The following is a 14,926-nucleotide window of genomic DNA, read 5'->3' as shown; positions in this document are numbered from 1 at the left end:
GAGGGAGGCAGGGAGGAGGGAGGGAGGGAGGGAAGAAGCCTAGTAGAGATACTGGAAAAGGAGCAGGGCTTGGACCAGGGGAAAGAGAGGGAGCCAAGGCCTAGGGACCCTCTGACTTTAATCACTTTTTCTTTAAATGTCTTTAGCCCCCAAGGGCCAATGGGAATATCAACCTGGGGCCTTCGGCCAACCCAAAGTGAGTTCTCATCTCTCATATAACTTTCCTCCCTGGCTCCCCCCTCACCTTGGGAATATAATCCAATTCTCTGGTCCAGCGTCAAGGTCCTCTGCCATCTGGGCCTAGGACCGGCCCCTAGCTTCATCTCCCACTAATTCCCCAGCCTCTGCCCATGCTGAGCCCTGTGGCTGAAGTATCCCCCCAAAGTCTGCATTACTAGCAGCTCCCCACCCTCCAGGCCCTTCTCAGTCTTCGGAGGTCAGATTCCTTTGCCTTCTATGCTGTTGCGTCTGGTTTTCTCCCAACCTTGTCTGTTTTTACACGATTGTGAGATCCCCAGGGGCAGGGGCCAGTCTTATAAGACCCTCCTGGCTGGGAGAACGTGGCGTTCTTAGAAAGCTCCCTGCCTTCTCCAGCTTCAAAGTTAAAAAGAAGCTCTGATTTGAACTAAAGCATCAAGTTCCCCAAGCTTGCAAATGCTGACCCGTGTCCCTCCCTCGTCCCCCAGTGCCCGGCCCACCGACTTCGACTTCCTCAAAGTCATTGGCAAAGGAAACTACGGGAAGGTGAGTGACCCATGAGCATGGAAGCCCTGGGTCTCCCCTTCTCTGGCCTCTTCTGCTCCCTGCTGTTACCTGCACGTGCAGAGAGGGGGCTTACAACCTGCAGAATCATGGGCGCAGGGCAGGGGCTGGAGGCCTGCACTGCCATCGAGAAATACAAAGCCTCGAGGAGTAGTCACCACGGGTTCTGCATTTGTCTTTCTGCTCAGGTCCTACTGGCCAAGCACAAGTCCGACGGGATGTTCTACGCAGTGAAGGTGCTACAGAAAAAGTCCATCTTAAAGAAGAAAGAGGTACCAGGGCTTGGGCCCAGGCATCCCCTCTCCTGCTTCTTGACGTCCCCCCGCCCCCAGCCTCAGGTGGATTCCAAAGATGCGTCCCAACTCTGGGCACAGAGTGGCCCAGCAGGGGGGCCAGGTGGTGCCTGGGATGCTGACCCTTCTCCAGGAAGGCAGGCTAACCGCCTTACCCCAAGGGCCTGCAGGTGACCCGGCCCGGCTCTCTGCTTTCCCCTAAAGATTCAGGGCTCCATGGTGGACCAGTCCTCTGCTCTGTCAGGTGCCGGCCTCCCCATCTGTGCAACGTGGGGGTCACACTTCAGGCGCTCCAAAGGCACTTCAAGCTACAGCCAACGGGGAGTTCTAGATACTTTGGCTGACTTGAGTCTCTTAACACCAACTCCCTAAGAAGGACAGAGTGGGCCCTGAGAGAGAACTGGATGTCAAGTTGGAGGACTCAGGAGAGGGAATTAATGTTAACAAGTACGTCGAAGGGAAGGTGTCCTTCAGAAAGCTGAAGGAGGTGGCCTTGCCGTTGGCCTTGAAGATAGGATTTTGATGGTCTGAAAATGGCATCCAGGCAGGGGGACAGCAACCAAGGCTGAATGTGGATAACGCTCAGCTTCTCCCTCTGCAAGATTGTCCTTGGGACTCATTTATGCGGTATTAACATAGCTTTGCTTACTGTCCCAGGGAGGGGGGCGGGGCATTTGGATCCAGGGCTGGAGGTGCACCCGCGTGGACTGGTCAGGGATGAGGTAGACCACAGAGTCCTGGATACTAAGCAAGGAGCCTGGGCTTGGCTCTGAGGGCAGCAAGGAGTCACGGTGGGTGTCTGAGCAGGGGCACGAGAAGGTCCTGGGTGAGGTGGCCGTGTAGGCGGTGACACAGCCCGTCTGTGTGACTCTGTAGCAGAGCCACATCATGGCGGAGCGTAGCGTGCTCCTGAAGAACGTGTGCCACCCCTTCCTCGTGGGCCTGCGCTACTCCTTCCAGACGCCGGAGAAGCTCTACTTTGTGCTGGACTATGTCAACGGGGGAGAGGTGGGTATAGGTCCACCTGGCGCCTTCCCTGCCCGGCCCTCGGCAGGAGCTTCCCATCCCACATGCTCATGGTGCCCCAGGTTCTGGAACAATCTCCCCTCATCCTTACAACAGACCCATTCTGCAGCTGAAAAAATCCGAGGCTCGGGCAGGTAACTCACTTGCTCAAGGCCACTCAGCCTGTACCCGGCAGAGCCAGGATTTGAAGGCAGGTCTATCGAACTCCCAGCCATCATCATTACTTGACTTCCAAGCAGAGCTGCCCAGAATCCCTTCAGTGGACCTGGGAAAAGTCAATGTTAAAGGAGCTCTGTGGTCAGTATTTCTAATGCCCCCATCTTACACCAAAGACCACTCCATGGGAGTGACCAGTCCCTGTGGGAATGATCTGAGGCCACCTGGTGCCCCAGAAGCACAGCTGGGATAAGCTGGGCTCCCTCTTCTGCCTCTCTGATCAAGATGACAAGATGGCCCTTCTCAGTGACCCCAGATTTAACCTGTGTGACCTCATGCTCCTTAGCCTGATGCCAAGAGGGAAGTTTTTGTCCTGCATCCCTAAATTCCCTGGTGGAGGTAAAGGGCTTTCTTCGCCAGCCAAATAGACCAAAGCAACTGGCCCGGGAGCAGATCTAACCTAGGCTCAGTTTGACCACCATAATCATTTTATCACCTGGGTTGGAGGAAAAGCACATCTTTGACGCACCCGGGTTCACATCACAGCTCTGCCTACAGTACGTGACCTTGGGCAAGTCACCTGACTGCTCTGACTCTTCCAGTTTCCTTTTCTGTGAAACTGGCCTCCTACTTGATACCTGGAAGGTAGTCAGGAAGATTAAAGGAGATTAGAGACGTGAGAGGGTCTGGCTGGAGCCTGAAACTCAGTAGGTGGTCCACCCCTGCTAATTCATCTTTCCTGCTGACACTTTGCCCGCTCTGTGGGGCAGGGACCAGCATGCCCTTCCTTGTATGAGGACATTGCAGCTTAGAGAGTGGGTCACTTGGCCAGCTGCCCCCCACCCCACTCTCGAGGAGCTGGAGCCCCCCAGGAACCCGCTCACCTGTCTCCTCCCCCTCCAGCTCTTCTTCCATCTGCAGCGGGAGCGCCGGTTCCTGGAGCCCCGGGCCCGGTTTTACGCCGCCGAGGTGGCCAGCGCCATTGGCTACCTGCACTCCCTCAACATCATTTACAGGTGAGGCCTGCCTGTGGCTCAGAGCTAGGCCTGGCCCTTCTGCCCCAACAGCCAGGCGTCGTAGGGACCCCCAGACCCTGCTGAAATCCTGGTGAACCCGGTCCTCTGTCTGAGGAGGAGGGCCCGCCAGCGAGTGGGGGCCTCCTCCTTCCTGGAATTGAGTGCCCATCCTCCTCGGGCTCTCCCTGTGCATCTCTGCATCTCCATGAAGAGTCCTCTTGCAGGACCCCGGTCCCCAGCTCACGTCACTAAGCAGCTGTGACATCACAGCGCCCGTTTCTCTCGTTTTCTGCAGGGACCTGAAACCAGAGAACATTCTTTTGGACGGCCAGGTTGGTGGGTATGTGTGTGTGCGTGCGCCCGTGAGTGTGTGTGCACGCATTACGCATGCCTGCATGGGGCTAGGGATGCATTCAAGTATGTGTGCACATGTGTGCCTATGCCTGTATACGCACATACACGCATATGTGTACACGCATGTGCGTTATGTGTACACGTGGCTACGTATCCATGTGTGTGTACGTGTATACGGGGTGGGGGGCAGGGGTGGAGCCATGTGGAGGCTCGAGGATTTTGTAGTCCTTCCGTGGCACAGACTGTGTTCCCTGGAAATAGACTCTGAGATGGACCACTGGGTGCAGAAGCTTCCTGGGGAACAGTCTCAAGAGATCCACGTTTAAGCGGCTGAGGAGGCAGGACTGGGCAGCGGAAGCAGCTCGCCTGCCTTGTGGTTGCAAGTGAGGCCTCCTCAGCTGATCGTACAGGGGTGGGGTGGGCCTGAGCTAGAACTGTCCTAAACTGAGGCAAGGAGGCTGGGCATCTGTGCCCCTACACTGACCAGTCATTGGATGGGGATTGCCCCTGAGAGGGGGCATGACTTTGGATGAGGGCAATAGCCCAGCATGGGGGGATGGGCTGGACAGCTCCTAAAGAGGGGATCTGGACAGAGCCCCGCAGCATCCACTCCCTGCTCTACCAACCACCCTCTCGCTCAGCTGCCACAAGGCATGCTTTCTGGGTCCCCAGCCCTCTGTTAAGGGGGCTGCTGACACTAGGCCCCTCCAGCGAGAACATTCTGGAACTGTTGCTGTTGTAGGTTGTCGATCTGAGTTTGTGATGAGCTGGGGGTAGACAGTGCAATGCCATCTCCCCACCTGGCCCCTGTGCTGCTCTTAGCATCCAGGTTAGAAGCGCTGAGTCTCTGAGTGGAGCCGCCAGCTCGTGCCTTTGCCAGGGACAACAGACCCCACAGCCGCTGCCCCAGATATGGCATCTGGGCTTTGGGGATAGACCCGGGTATACCTTTGGCTCAGACCACCCTCCCACCCCTGCCCTCCCTCCTCTATAGGGACACGTGGTGCTGACGGATTTTGGCCTCTGCAAGGAAGGTGTAGAGCCTGAGGAGACCACGTCCACATTTTGTGGCACCCCAGAGGTAAGCTAAACCTCCTGGGAGGCGCAAGGCTGGGAGTGGATGAGACCACAGCTCCTGATTAGGGCCACCAGCTTATATCAGAGGGACTCACTTCTTCCACCCAAGCACTTCCCCGAGCTGGCTGTACACTCAGCCTTGGTTCCCTCCTCCGTGTCATGGGGGCACCAGCTCTAGGGGCTGCTGGGACCCGGCTGGTGAAACTCTGCAGTAGTGCTGTCCGATAGAAATAGAAACAGAAATGCAAACCATATATGCAGTTAAAAAATTTCCAGCAAGCACATTTAAAAAGAAAAAAGAAAGAGGAGAAATCAATTTTAATAATATATTTTATTTAACCCAACACGGGCAAAGTAGTATCATGTCAGCATACAATCCACATAAAATTGTTGAAATACTTTATTCTTTTTTTTCTAAGTAAGTCTTTGATCTGGTATGCCTTTTATACTTATGGTCCCTCTCAGCTCAGATCAGCCACATTTCAAATGTTCGGCAGTCACGCGTGGCTAGTGGCTACTGTATTGGACAGCACTGCCCTACAGGGTGAAGTCCATGTGCCACAGGAGGCCCTGGCCTGACAGTTAAGATCGAGGTTTGCAAGGGTAAAGACACTGGTCTACCTCCTTCTTCCAGCCACCAAGATCCTGGAGGGTTAAAATTTGCGAGTTTCAGCAGTAATTCACATACATCTCTCTGTCCTGCCAAGGCCTCCCTGCAGCTTTGGGGTTAAAAACCTTTCCTTAAACTCCTTAGACCTTGGGTCCAAAGGGTTTCCCAGCTGCTTGGACAGATGTCTGGATTGGGGGTGGGGGACTGAGGCTGCAGGGCTGGCAAGTCCTCCCGAACTGGCATGGGACAGGAACTTAGCTTTTGTTTTTCTCCATGTGCTTGAGAATCTGGGTCTCAGATTTCAGCTGTCTCCTCAATTTGGTTTTAGGGGAGCTGATGGACAGACAGCCTCTCTAAGCAGGAGCTATTGTCTAGTGTTTGGGTATGGCAGGGTGTCCTGAGACAGAACTGGCCTCGAAAAGCCTAAAAGCGTAGCCGTCCCTTCCTTGGACACTGCTGAGGCGAGGAGGGGATACGGCACCTTGGATTGTGTCGGAGACATGTGGCCCTGACGAGTCTCTTCCATGACTCAGCCACTGCCATGGTGCTGGGAGCACAGACAGGAGTAACCACAGTTGCTCCCATTGTTCAAGGGGTAACACATATGTTAGCATGTGTCCTTAACACAGCCCCTAGAGAGGGATTCTGCGGTCCCATTATGTGGATGAGGAAACCAAGGTTCTAGGAGGTTCAATGACCTGCTTGTGACCACACACCCAGTAGGGCTCAGGTCTGCGTAATTCCCTGCCCCTCTCCGCACGCACAGTCTCTCGAAGTGGCTTTGTCTGTTGCTGAGACCCCTTTCCTCAGTGGCAGAGACACCAGGCTAAGAGGCCACTAAGCCCTCGGGTTTGGCGGGAAGCACAGCTCTGCCTCAGGTTCTCTCCTTGCGCAAGGCACGCATTCAGCTGTCAGGAGGAACGCAAGTGCCACCTCCTCTTTCCTGACTCCTTTCCATTCATCTGTTACTAAGATTTCCAGAGCAAGTATGTGCCACACTGACTTACACTTTATCCGTTAGTCTTCCCACTGCCCCGTGAGTATTCCTAGGGCTTTCCTAGTCCCAAGACACTGATTGGATGCTTTTGAGCAAATTTGATAAAGGCACCCACTTTGGGCAGACTAATTAGAAAAAGTTTCCCCTTTAAATATATGTCAGTTGGGACTTCCCTGGTGGCACAGTGGTTAAGAATCCACCTGCCAATACAGGGGACATGGATTCGAGCCCTGGTTCGGGAAGATCCCACACGCCACGTAACAACTAAGCCCACATGCCACAACTACTGAAGCCCGCACACCTAGAGTCTGTGGTCCACAACAGGAGAAGCCACCTCAATGAGAAGCCCGTGCACCACAGCAAAGAGTAGCCCCCACTTACTGCAGCTAGAGAAAGCCTGAGCAGCAACAAAGACCCAACATGGCCAAAAATAAATAAATAAAATTTTAAAATAAATATATGTCAGTTGTCAGATGCACCCCTATATGGCTTGGTAAGTTGTTCATAGCCAGGCTTGCAGCCCCTTTTACCCCTTTGGTTGGTACTTTTGTGTGATGCACAACACATACAACTGTACAGGGCAGTCCTGCCTGATCTCCTCTATGTCCCTAGCACACTGGCAAAGAGCCCCCGCAAATCAGGTCTTTGACAAATGGATGCTGAATAAACATAGGCACAGACAAGTAAATATCACAGCAGGATCAACCCCTGTTGAGTTTTTCCTCCAAGTGCCTTGCTTACAAATGGGGAGACAGAGGCTGAGTGTCTTTCAGATAAATGTATTTCCCCTCAACAGTACCTGGCTCCAGAAGTGCTTCGTAAAGAGCCTTATGATCGGGCAGTGGATTGGTGGTCCTTGGGGGCCGTTCTCTACGAGATGCTGCACGGCCTGGTGAGTGGGGTATAGCGGACTCTGGAAGAGATGGGGGTGGATCTGTCCCTTGTGTGGCCTCCTCAGGCTCCTTGAGGAACTGAATGAGCCATCACTCCTCTCCAAGCTGAAAAAAGATGATGCCAAAGTGAATACAAGGAGTAGATATATTTTTTCAATAAAGTCAGTTCCGCACTTTACAGTATACCATCTCACATGTTACTCCTGTGGTGCCACGTGACAAGGAAACTGAGACCCAGAAAGGTCACAGTGCTGGCAGGTTGTGGAACCGGCCCCTGGACCCAATCCTAGGCTGCCTGCTCTTTGCATCTGAAAAATTACAACCTGTCTCAAAGGATGGTTGTGAGGCTGGGATGAAATGATGACAGGAAACTGTTAACTTTGCAAAGTGCAAAGTCGTTGCACAAGCTGGATTAAGAGACATGGGATAGAGGAGGCACCTGGGGGATCCACAAGCCTCACACTGGTGGGAAGAGACTTCTCGGCCTTCCCAACAGCCTGTCCACTGTGCTGGATGCCCTTAGGTCTCTGTCTCTCTCCCATCTGCCATGTGAGCCATCACACAGACACAGGTCTGGCTGAATCCTTCCAGCTGCCCACTTTGCTCCAAGTATCCCTGAGAACTGTGCCCACTTTAGCACGGAAGATCCTCCCGTCTCTCTCTCTCTCTCTCTCTCTCACCAGCCGCCCTTCTACAGCCAAGATTTATCCCAGATGTATGAGAACATTCTGAACCAGCCACTACGGATCCCTGGGGGTCTGACAGTGGCCGCCTGTGACCTCCTGCAAGCCCTTCTTCACAAGGACCAGAGGCAGCGGCTGGGCTCCCAAACAGACTTTGTAAGTGACCTGCTAGCGGAGCACTGGCCCCTCGTGGGGCTCTCAGCTTCCTGCAGAGGCAACCCAGAAGCAGTGACATGCATCCAGCTATTTTCTAAAACCAGGCACTGCTAATTCACGCATTTGGAGATTCACAGCTGCCTACTTATTTCCTTCATTCTAACGCTTTTATTCAACCAGTACTTATGGAACACCTACTATGTGCCAGGCATTGAGCTAAATGCTAGGGATTCGTTAGACTGGGTCTCTGCCCTTACTAAGTTTATGAGGGGAAGGCAGACAAACAAACACAAATTATTACACAGTGTGACAATACGATGAGAGGCCAGACAGGAATTCAGGCAGGGCTTTACTGGGACTTGTGCTATACAGCGCAAGGGGGCAAAAGAAAGTAACAGGTGCCCTTGCTTGCTCTCTGAGGAGGGTGGACTCATTCCTTAAATGCGGTGAGAGTAGGGGCAGATCTGTGGGTTGGGCAGGAGGGGTGGCTTAGGTTGTCTGCCCACCCCCTTGGTGGTGGTGTGTGCAGGGCTCATGCCCGGTATCCTGCTTTTGCTCCCAGCACCTCAGAAGTGACAGTTGGTTTTTGGCCTTTTTGTATCTTATGGTTCATAATTTGTCCCAACTGTGCATGCTCCCTAGAAGCTTGCTCTTCTAGCGTAGAAGCTGAGACGCATGGATTGTGAGACAGACTACGTGGGTTCAGACCCCTCCTCTACCAATTACTAGGTGCAGGACCCTGGGCACATGGCTAACCTCTCTCTGTGCGCCTGTTTCCCCATCTGTAATAACAGCAGCCAGCTCATAGCTCTTATGAAGATTAAATAATATATACAAAAAACACCTAGGCCAGTGTCTAGCACGTAGGGCTTTTACAAAGTGCCCTATATGCCAGGTACTGTGAAGTATAACATTTAGGGCATTTGCCTACCCATCCCTGGACAGCTTAAAGAACAGGGCTTTCATGAAGACAGGTCCCCTCCTTCCCAGAGGAAATTTGCATCTTAAAAAATATGTATGATTTTTAAAATAAGGTATACATTCCCATAGATCAGAGCCCAAAGGATATTCAGAAAAAGTCCCTCCAGCCACTGGGTTTTTTCAATTTGGGGGCAATGAGTGTTACCAGTTTCTTGGGTGTTCGTCTGGAAATAGTTTTGATCTGGCTTTGTAGCAACCCCCCGGGGGGTTTTGATATGGAGCCAGAGAATCATTCTTTGAGAAACACAGGTAGAGAGAGGGTCCTGCTGGAACAGGTGGAAGTTCGTGCCAGCACTGGTTTGGATTAGGAAAGGAGTGGTGAATCACGCCCAGGGCTGAATCCTAAATTCTGGATCTTTGGGAAACTGCAGCTTTTCTTGGGGCTGTATTTCCCAAATCTTCCATAGTGAGTCGATTTGCTCTATTTCTCTGGTTAGAATTCTGGAAGAGTCAGGATGCACTGAAGCAGAATGGGGGGCAGGGGGTCCCCAAGATCCCCTAGGGCCCCCAAGAGCAGGTCCTGCTGTCTTGTTCACTGACATACCTCTACAGCCTAGTATGGTACAGAGTAGGTGCTCACTAAATAGCTGTGGAATAAACAACTGCTACGAGGAGAGGGCTGGAGTTCGGGATAATGGCGAAGGGGAGAAGTCTAACTGCAGACACTCCTTTGTCCCAGGAAACCAGCCAGAACAGCAAGTTACCTTCCTGGTAAAGAGTTTAGGGCTTGACAACCAGTTGCCAATAGAGTTGGAGCTCCAAGGCATGTGAGGTGGGGTGGGAACGCCAATGGAAAGGGCTACTTCTGATCAGCGCCTTCTTCCTGCAGCTTGAGATAAAGAACCATGTATTCTTCAGCCCCATAAACTGGGACGACTTGTACCACAAGAGGCTGACTCCACCCTTCAACCCTAATGTGGTAAGAGGTCTTCACATTCTAGATTCTGGATTCCCAGGGCTGATGGAAGCTTGGAGGGTATCTGGGGAGGTTATCTGAGCCTGCTGTCTTTCTACAGATGGGAGAACCAAGGGTCTAAGAGGCTCAGTGATTTGTCCAAGGCCGCCCCATAAGTTAGACACAGAATTGGGTCTAGAGCCCAGAAGTCCTGACCGCCAGTTCAGCTCTGTGTGAGGAGCCAGGCTGCACTTCTTTACTTTTAGTGCCAATAACCCTCATCGCAGAGCTCTTTACAGTTTTTAAAGTGCTGTGTCATGGAGCACACCCAGACAGAGCCAAGCCCTGTAAAGATTTTCTCTCTATGTTTAGCTTTTTTCCTTATAATAAAAATGACATGTATTCTTTCTAGAAAGTGTGTAAAACAGATGTTTAAAGCATCAAGGAGAAAAAGCTTATTATCTCACTACCCAAGAGAAAGCACCACTGGCATGTTTCCTTCAAGTCTTTTCTATGTTTTTTACATAGGTCACACTTCATATATATAAATATCATCTCTCCCCTCTTTCTTTTTGCTAAAAACTATGTCATTATTTCCCTAAGTCATATAAGACATTATAAGTATGATTTTAAGTGGCTGTATAATATTTCAGCCCTATGTTGGCAACATAATTTATTCTACCACATTCCTAATGGTGAGCTTTAGGTTATTACCATTTTTTCTTTATCATAATGGACCGATTAATAGCTTTAAGTGTATATCTATGCCCACAATTGTGATTATTTCCTTAAGATGGATTCCAATTGGGGAATTACCAAGTCAAAGAATGTGAATGTATTTTTATTTATTTATTTATTATTGAGATATAGTTGACTTACAGTATTACATTAGTTTCAGGTGTACAACATAGTAATTTGATATTTTTATACATTATACTCCATACGAAGTTATTATAAAGCATTACTATATTCCCTGTGCTGTACATTATATCCTTGTAACTTATTTATTTTATACCTAGTAGTTTGTACCTCTTTATCCCCTTCACCTATCTTGCCCTTCCACCCCTCTCCCCTCTGGGAACCACTAGCTTGTTCTCTGTACTGTATCTGTTGTGAACTTTTTTTTTTTTGTGGTACGTGGGCCACTCTCACTGTTGTGGCCTCTCCCCTTGCGGAGCACAGCCTCCGGACCCGGAGGCTCAGCGGCCATGGCTCACGGGCCCAGCCGCTCTGCGGCATGTGGGATCTTCCCGGACCGGGGCACGAACCCGTGTCCCCTGCATCGGCAGGCGGACTCTCAACCACTGCGCCACCAGGGAAGCACCGTTGTGCACATTTTTTATGTCCTTGATTCATACTGCATTTATGTCACAATCTACTTCCTACCAGCAGCGTCTGGAGGGTTGATGTGGAGCAGGTAGGGTGCTGGGGTGGGGGATGGAGGAATTGATAGATTGTTATTGGACCTCATGGAGTACAATGACCAATGTAAATGCATAAATAAGTGACAATTAAGTAAGGATGCCCATGGGGCACTCAGAGGGGAGCATTGACATCTCTCTCATGGCTGTGGGCTCCTTTGGCAGCTCTGACCCCAGTGTTCCCTTCTTATCATTGGCTTATATTCACAGGCAGGACCTGCTGACTTGAAACACTTTGACCCAGAGTTCACCCAAGAAGCTGTGTCAAAGTCCATTGGCTGCACTCCCGACACTATGGCCAGCAGTTCCGGGGCCTCAAGTGCCTTCCTGGGATTTTCCTATGCACCGGAGGATGACGCCGTCTTAGATTGCTAGAAGAGAAGCACCTGTGAAACCACTGAAGCCAGCTTGTATCTGTAAGAATTACCTTCAGCTGCTAGTCACAGTGACCCAGAGTAACGATGGCTTAAATAAGATTTTTTTTTTCCCAGCCCATAAAAGAAGGGTGACGTTAGGTGGTCCAGGGCTGGTATGACAGGTCATCAGAGGCTTTCTGTATTTCTGCTCTGCCTTCCTTAGCAAGTGGTTTCTACTATTAGGATTGTTATATTATCATAAGATGATGCTGGAGCTCTAACCACTGCTTCTGTGTCCTGGGCAGGGAAAAAGGAGGAAACGGCAAAAGGGCACCTTTATAGAGCTTCCCCAGAAGCCCCACCCAATGACTTCTGCTTGCATCTCAGTAGCCGTCCACCCTACCTGTAATGGAGGTTGGGATATCTGTCTGATTAACTGGGCACATTACTCCCCACAACAACACAGGGGTTCCAACACTAAGAGAGAAGGGGGAAATGTTGGGTAGGCAACCAGCACCTCTTTACCAGAGGGTCTCTTGGTGTTTGGAGTTTGATCTCAATGTGTAAAATGACGGAGATGTAACAAGCCTATAGGGTATCACCCAACACCCTCTTATTTTTCTATGTCGATGATGTCTTTCTTTGGGTGGGTGGATTGCACATTTGTTAGGTTTGTCTGCCTGTCTGAACCTCTTGCTATATTCAGGGAATTTCCTGTTTTATGAGCCATAATGAGAGGCAATAACTACCTCCACTTACAGTAGCTGAAAATACTAGATACTAACTTTCCCAGCCCACCCTGCGGCTCAGGTCAGGCATGTGGCCTCAGGATGCACCTGTGCCAGATTTTTGACTCAAGGAAGGAACTGGGAGCTCTCTTTCATGTGGTAGCTGCGGTAACAACACCCACAAAACTGAGCTCCTGGTGTAGAAGTGGCAACGATATAGCAATTGGTACTTATTGGCAGCATCAGTTTCCTCATCAGATCAGTGCTGCAGTCATTCCTGTCATTCCTGGGAATCCTTGAGTCTTATTCTCTAGTTTTCCCAATGATTTTGAGAGATTCTGATCCTGTTAACCACTCCTTTTTTGCTTAACTGGTCAAAGTCAGCTTGAGAACGTCTGCCTATGCTGAACCAGTTTCTGTGCTAGACTTTTGCAAGTCTCAGTTTTCATCAAAACAACCCCAAGGTAGCAACTATCCCCTTTTTACCAATGAAGAAACAGAGAGAAGTTGTACCTTGCCTGGAGGTCACATAGCTAATAAGGGCCAGAGCTGGGACTTGGAGCCATATAAGCTGACTCTGGGGCTCTCACAGGTAACCTCTGTGCTGGTCTGCCTCTCACTCTGTTAGATCCAAGCAGAATGACTTTCAAAATCTCTAAGGAGAGCCAAGCCGGGTTATGGGAAACGGGGTCTTGAAGAGGAGGCATTCAACTGGATGCTCATTGTCTGAGCCTGGCTGCCAAGTTCATGCTATGCTCTACCTCACATACCTCCGTATGTTTGGCAGGTCTAGGGCCATAGGGAGCTCAGGCTGGGGCTGGTACAGTCCTGGGGATTAGCCATTTCTAAAAGCAATTCTGATTGGACAGAATGTGAGCATATAACACCCCATGAGTCCAGGACACCCTGCACTTATCTGATGGATCTTGCTGCCTTATTTCAGTGCAACAAAAGTCTTTTTCACAAGCTTGTGGTTCATCACCTACTTCATGGTGGTCTCATTAGCTTTCTGATTTGTGAACAAGAACTTTCTTAATATCAGTGTGTGCTGGTGATTTTACTGCCTTTTCCTCTTAACTCAGTCCCACTCTTTGCCTTACATTTTTGTTTATCCAGTCCCCTGCCCCAGGAATTATGGGGGATGAAGCTGGAAGACCATGGAAAACACACCAGTGACACTGACACTGACCTACTGGGGATCAAAGCTGAGTCAAGAAGAGCTACTATTATCCTTTGATATGTGCTGTGAATTCTGAGCGAAACACTATGATTTGATTTCCATCTTAATAGCGTCTGCTAATAGACAAATGTGAACTGTGATGAAGGCGAAGCCAAAATCCCCCCAACTTCCCAAAGCAAAAAGCAACAGAGCGTAGTTGTCAGAAATGTGATAGTATTGTCAAAGTATACAACCTGCTATGGGTTGTGAAACACGTAATGGTTCTATCTGCTCTAAGACTGTAAAATCACAAAATTTTCACCAGGAGAGAAAATAAAAATGATAAATTATGAGCCTTGAATTGATCTGTTCAATATCAGAACAGATATGTTCACACCTCGGTTTATTGAGCACATTCTGAGCCACATGTGCATTATCTACAATCCTCACAATAAGCCAGCATTTAGAAATTATTAACTTGACTTTCCAGGTAAGAAACTTTCACTCAGAGATAGTAAGCAACTTGCCCAAGGTCACCCAGATGGTACAAGGCACAGCCAGGAACTGAACTTGGTGGCAGCTGATTCTAAGGCCCTTGCTCTGTCTACAACCTCCAATAGTGGAAGAAGTGCTCTGGACAGCTTTTTTGGTCTTCCGGCAAAGCCTGACTGCAAACTGTATTCACCCAATTTGGTACCAAAAGACAGCATCCTCAGGAAGAGAAATCACAATCACCCTCTTCTTCACTTTTTAACTTTGCAGTCACAGTAGTTGTGAAAAAGCAACAGGAGTAGTGTGTGTGTTTTAAGATCCTAAAACTCCGACTACTCTGTACCCGTTGAAGACTAACAAAAATTCTAGTCTCTGCTCACATCGGTTTGAGCCAGCGAGACAGCTGCATTGCACACACGTCCACGCTCCCTCAGGGCAGGCACTGAGCCCTCCCCTGGGGAGAGGGGTTGCCTGTTTGTGGTTATTGGCGTCTGGTTTCTCATTTTCACGGCGACAGCAGGGCAGACCGTACTTGGCGATGGCTCTTCCGCATAAGCAGTTCCTTCTGCCCAAATGCCCTTCCCCAACCCTTGCCTTAATGAACCATTCTTCTCTCACTTTTCTGCTCAACGGGGACCCCTGTCTGCCCAGCTTCGGCCTCTCACAGCTCCCTTAAAACAGTTTATATTTTTATTTTTTGGTAGAATCTGGTCAGGTCTAACTCGCCGCCAGGGGATGCCCAGAGGCTGGTTCACCGCCACATCCTGGGCGTGGCACTGTTGCGCTCAGAGATGCGGGGCTAATCAAACAGAAAGAATTATCTCATATTCCCATCCTCACCACTACACCTGCCCACCCTCCAGTCTGGACC

General features: G+C 50.3%; 1 protein-coding gene across 2 annotated transcripts in view; it reads left to right on the top strand.

Annotated features, from left to right (window-relative positions):
- SGK2 (serum/glucocorticoid regulated kinase 2) overlaps positions 1–13,916 on the top strand; it is a 21,223-nt gene extending 7,307 nt beyond the window's left edge. For both annotated transcript variants that reach the window (XM_024746894.1, XM_024746893.1), the window contains 12 exons: positions 147–196; positions 687–744; positions 951–1,034; positions 1,932–2,063; positions 3,141–3,253; positions 3,549–3,585; positions 4,602–4,688; positions 7,088–7,183; positions 7,868–8,023; positions 9,834–9,923; positions 11,531–11,736; positions 13,521–13,916. In XM_024746894.1, the coding sequence (XP_024602662.1) occupies positions 147–196; positions 687–744; positions 951–1,034; positions 1,932–2,063; positions 3,141–3,253; positions 3,549–3,585; positions 4,602–4,688; positions 7,088–7,183; positions 7,868–8,023; positions 9,834–9,923; positions 11,531–11,695 (1,068 nt within the window). In that variant the 3' untranslated portion in view covers positions 11,696–11,736; positions 13,521–13,916. The remainder of the gene's footprint in view (positions 1–146; positions 197–686; positions 745–950; positions 1,035–1,931; positions 2,064–3,140; positions 3,254–3,548; positions 3,586–4,601; positions 4,689–7,087; positions 7,184–7,867; positions 8,024–9,833; positions 9,924–11,530; positions 11,737–13,520) is intronic.
- The last annotated feature ends 1,010 nt before the right edge of the window (positions 13,917–14,926 follow it).

This window comes from Neophocaena asiaeorientalis, unplaced genomic scaffold (genome assembly GCF_003031525.2).
Source record: "Neophocaena asiaeorientalis asiaeorientalis breed wild unplaced genomic scaffold, Neophocaena_asiaeorientalis_V1.1 scaffold132, whole genome shotgun sequence".
NCBI classification, from domain to species: Eukaryota; Metazoa; Chordata; class Mammalia; order Artiodactyla; family Phocoenidae; genus Neophocaena; species Neophocaena asiaeorientalis.
Note: the sequence above shows the minus strand (reverse complement) of the source record. Positions and strands in the feature narration are given on the sequence as shown.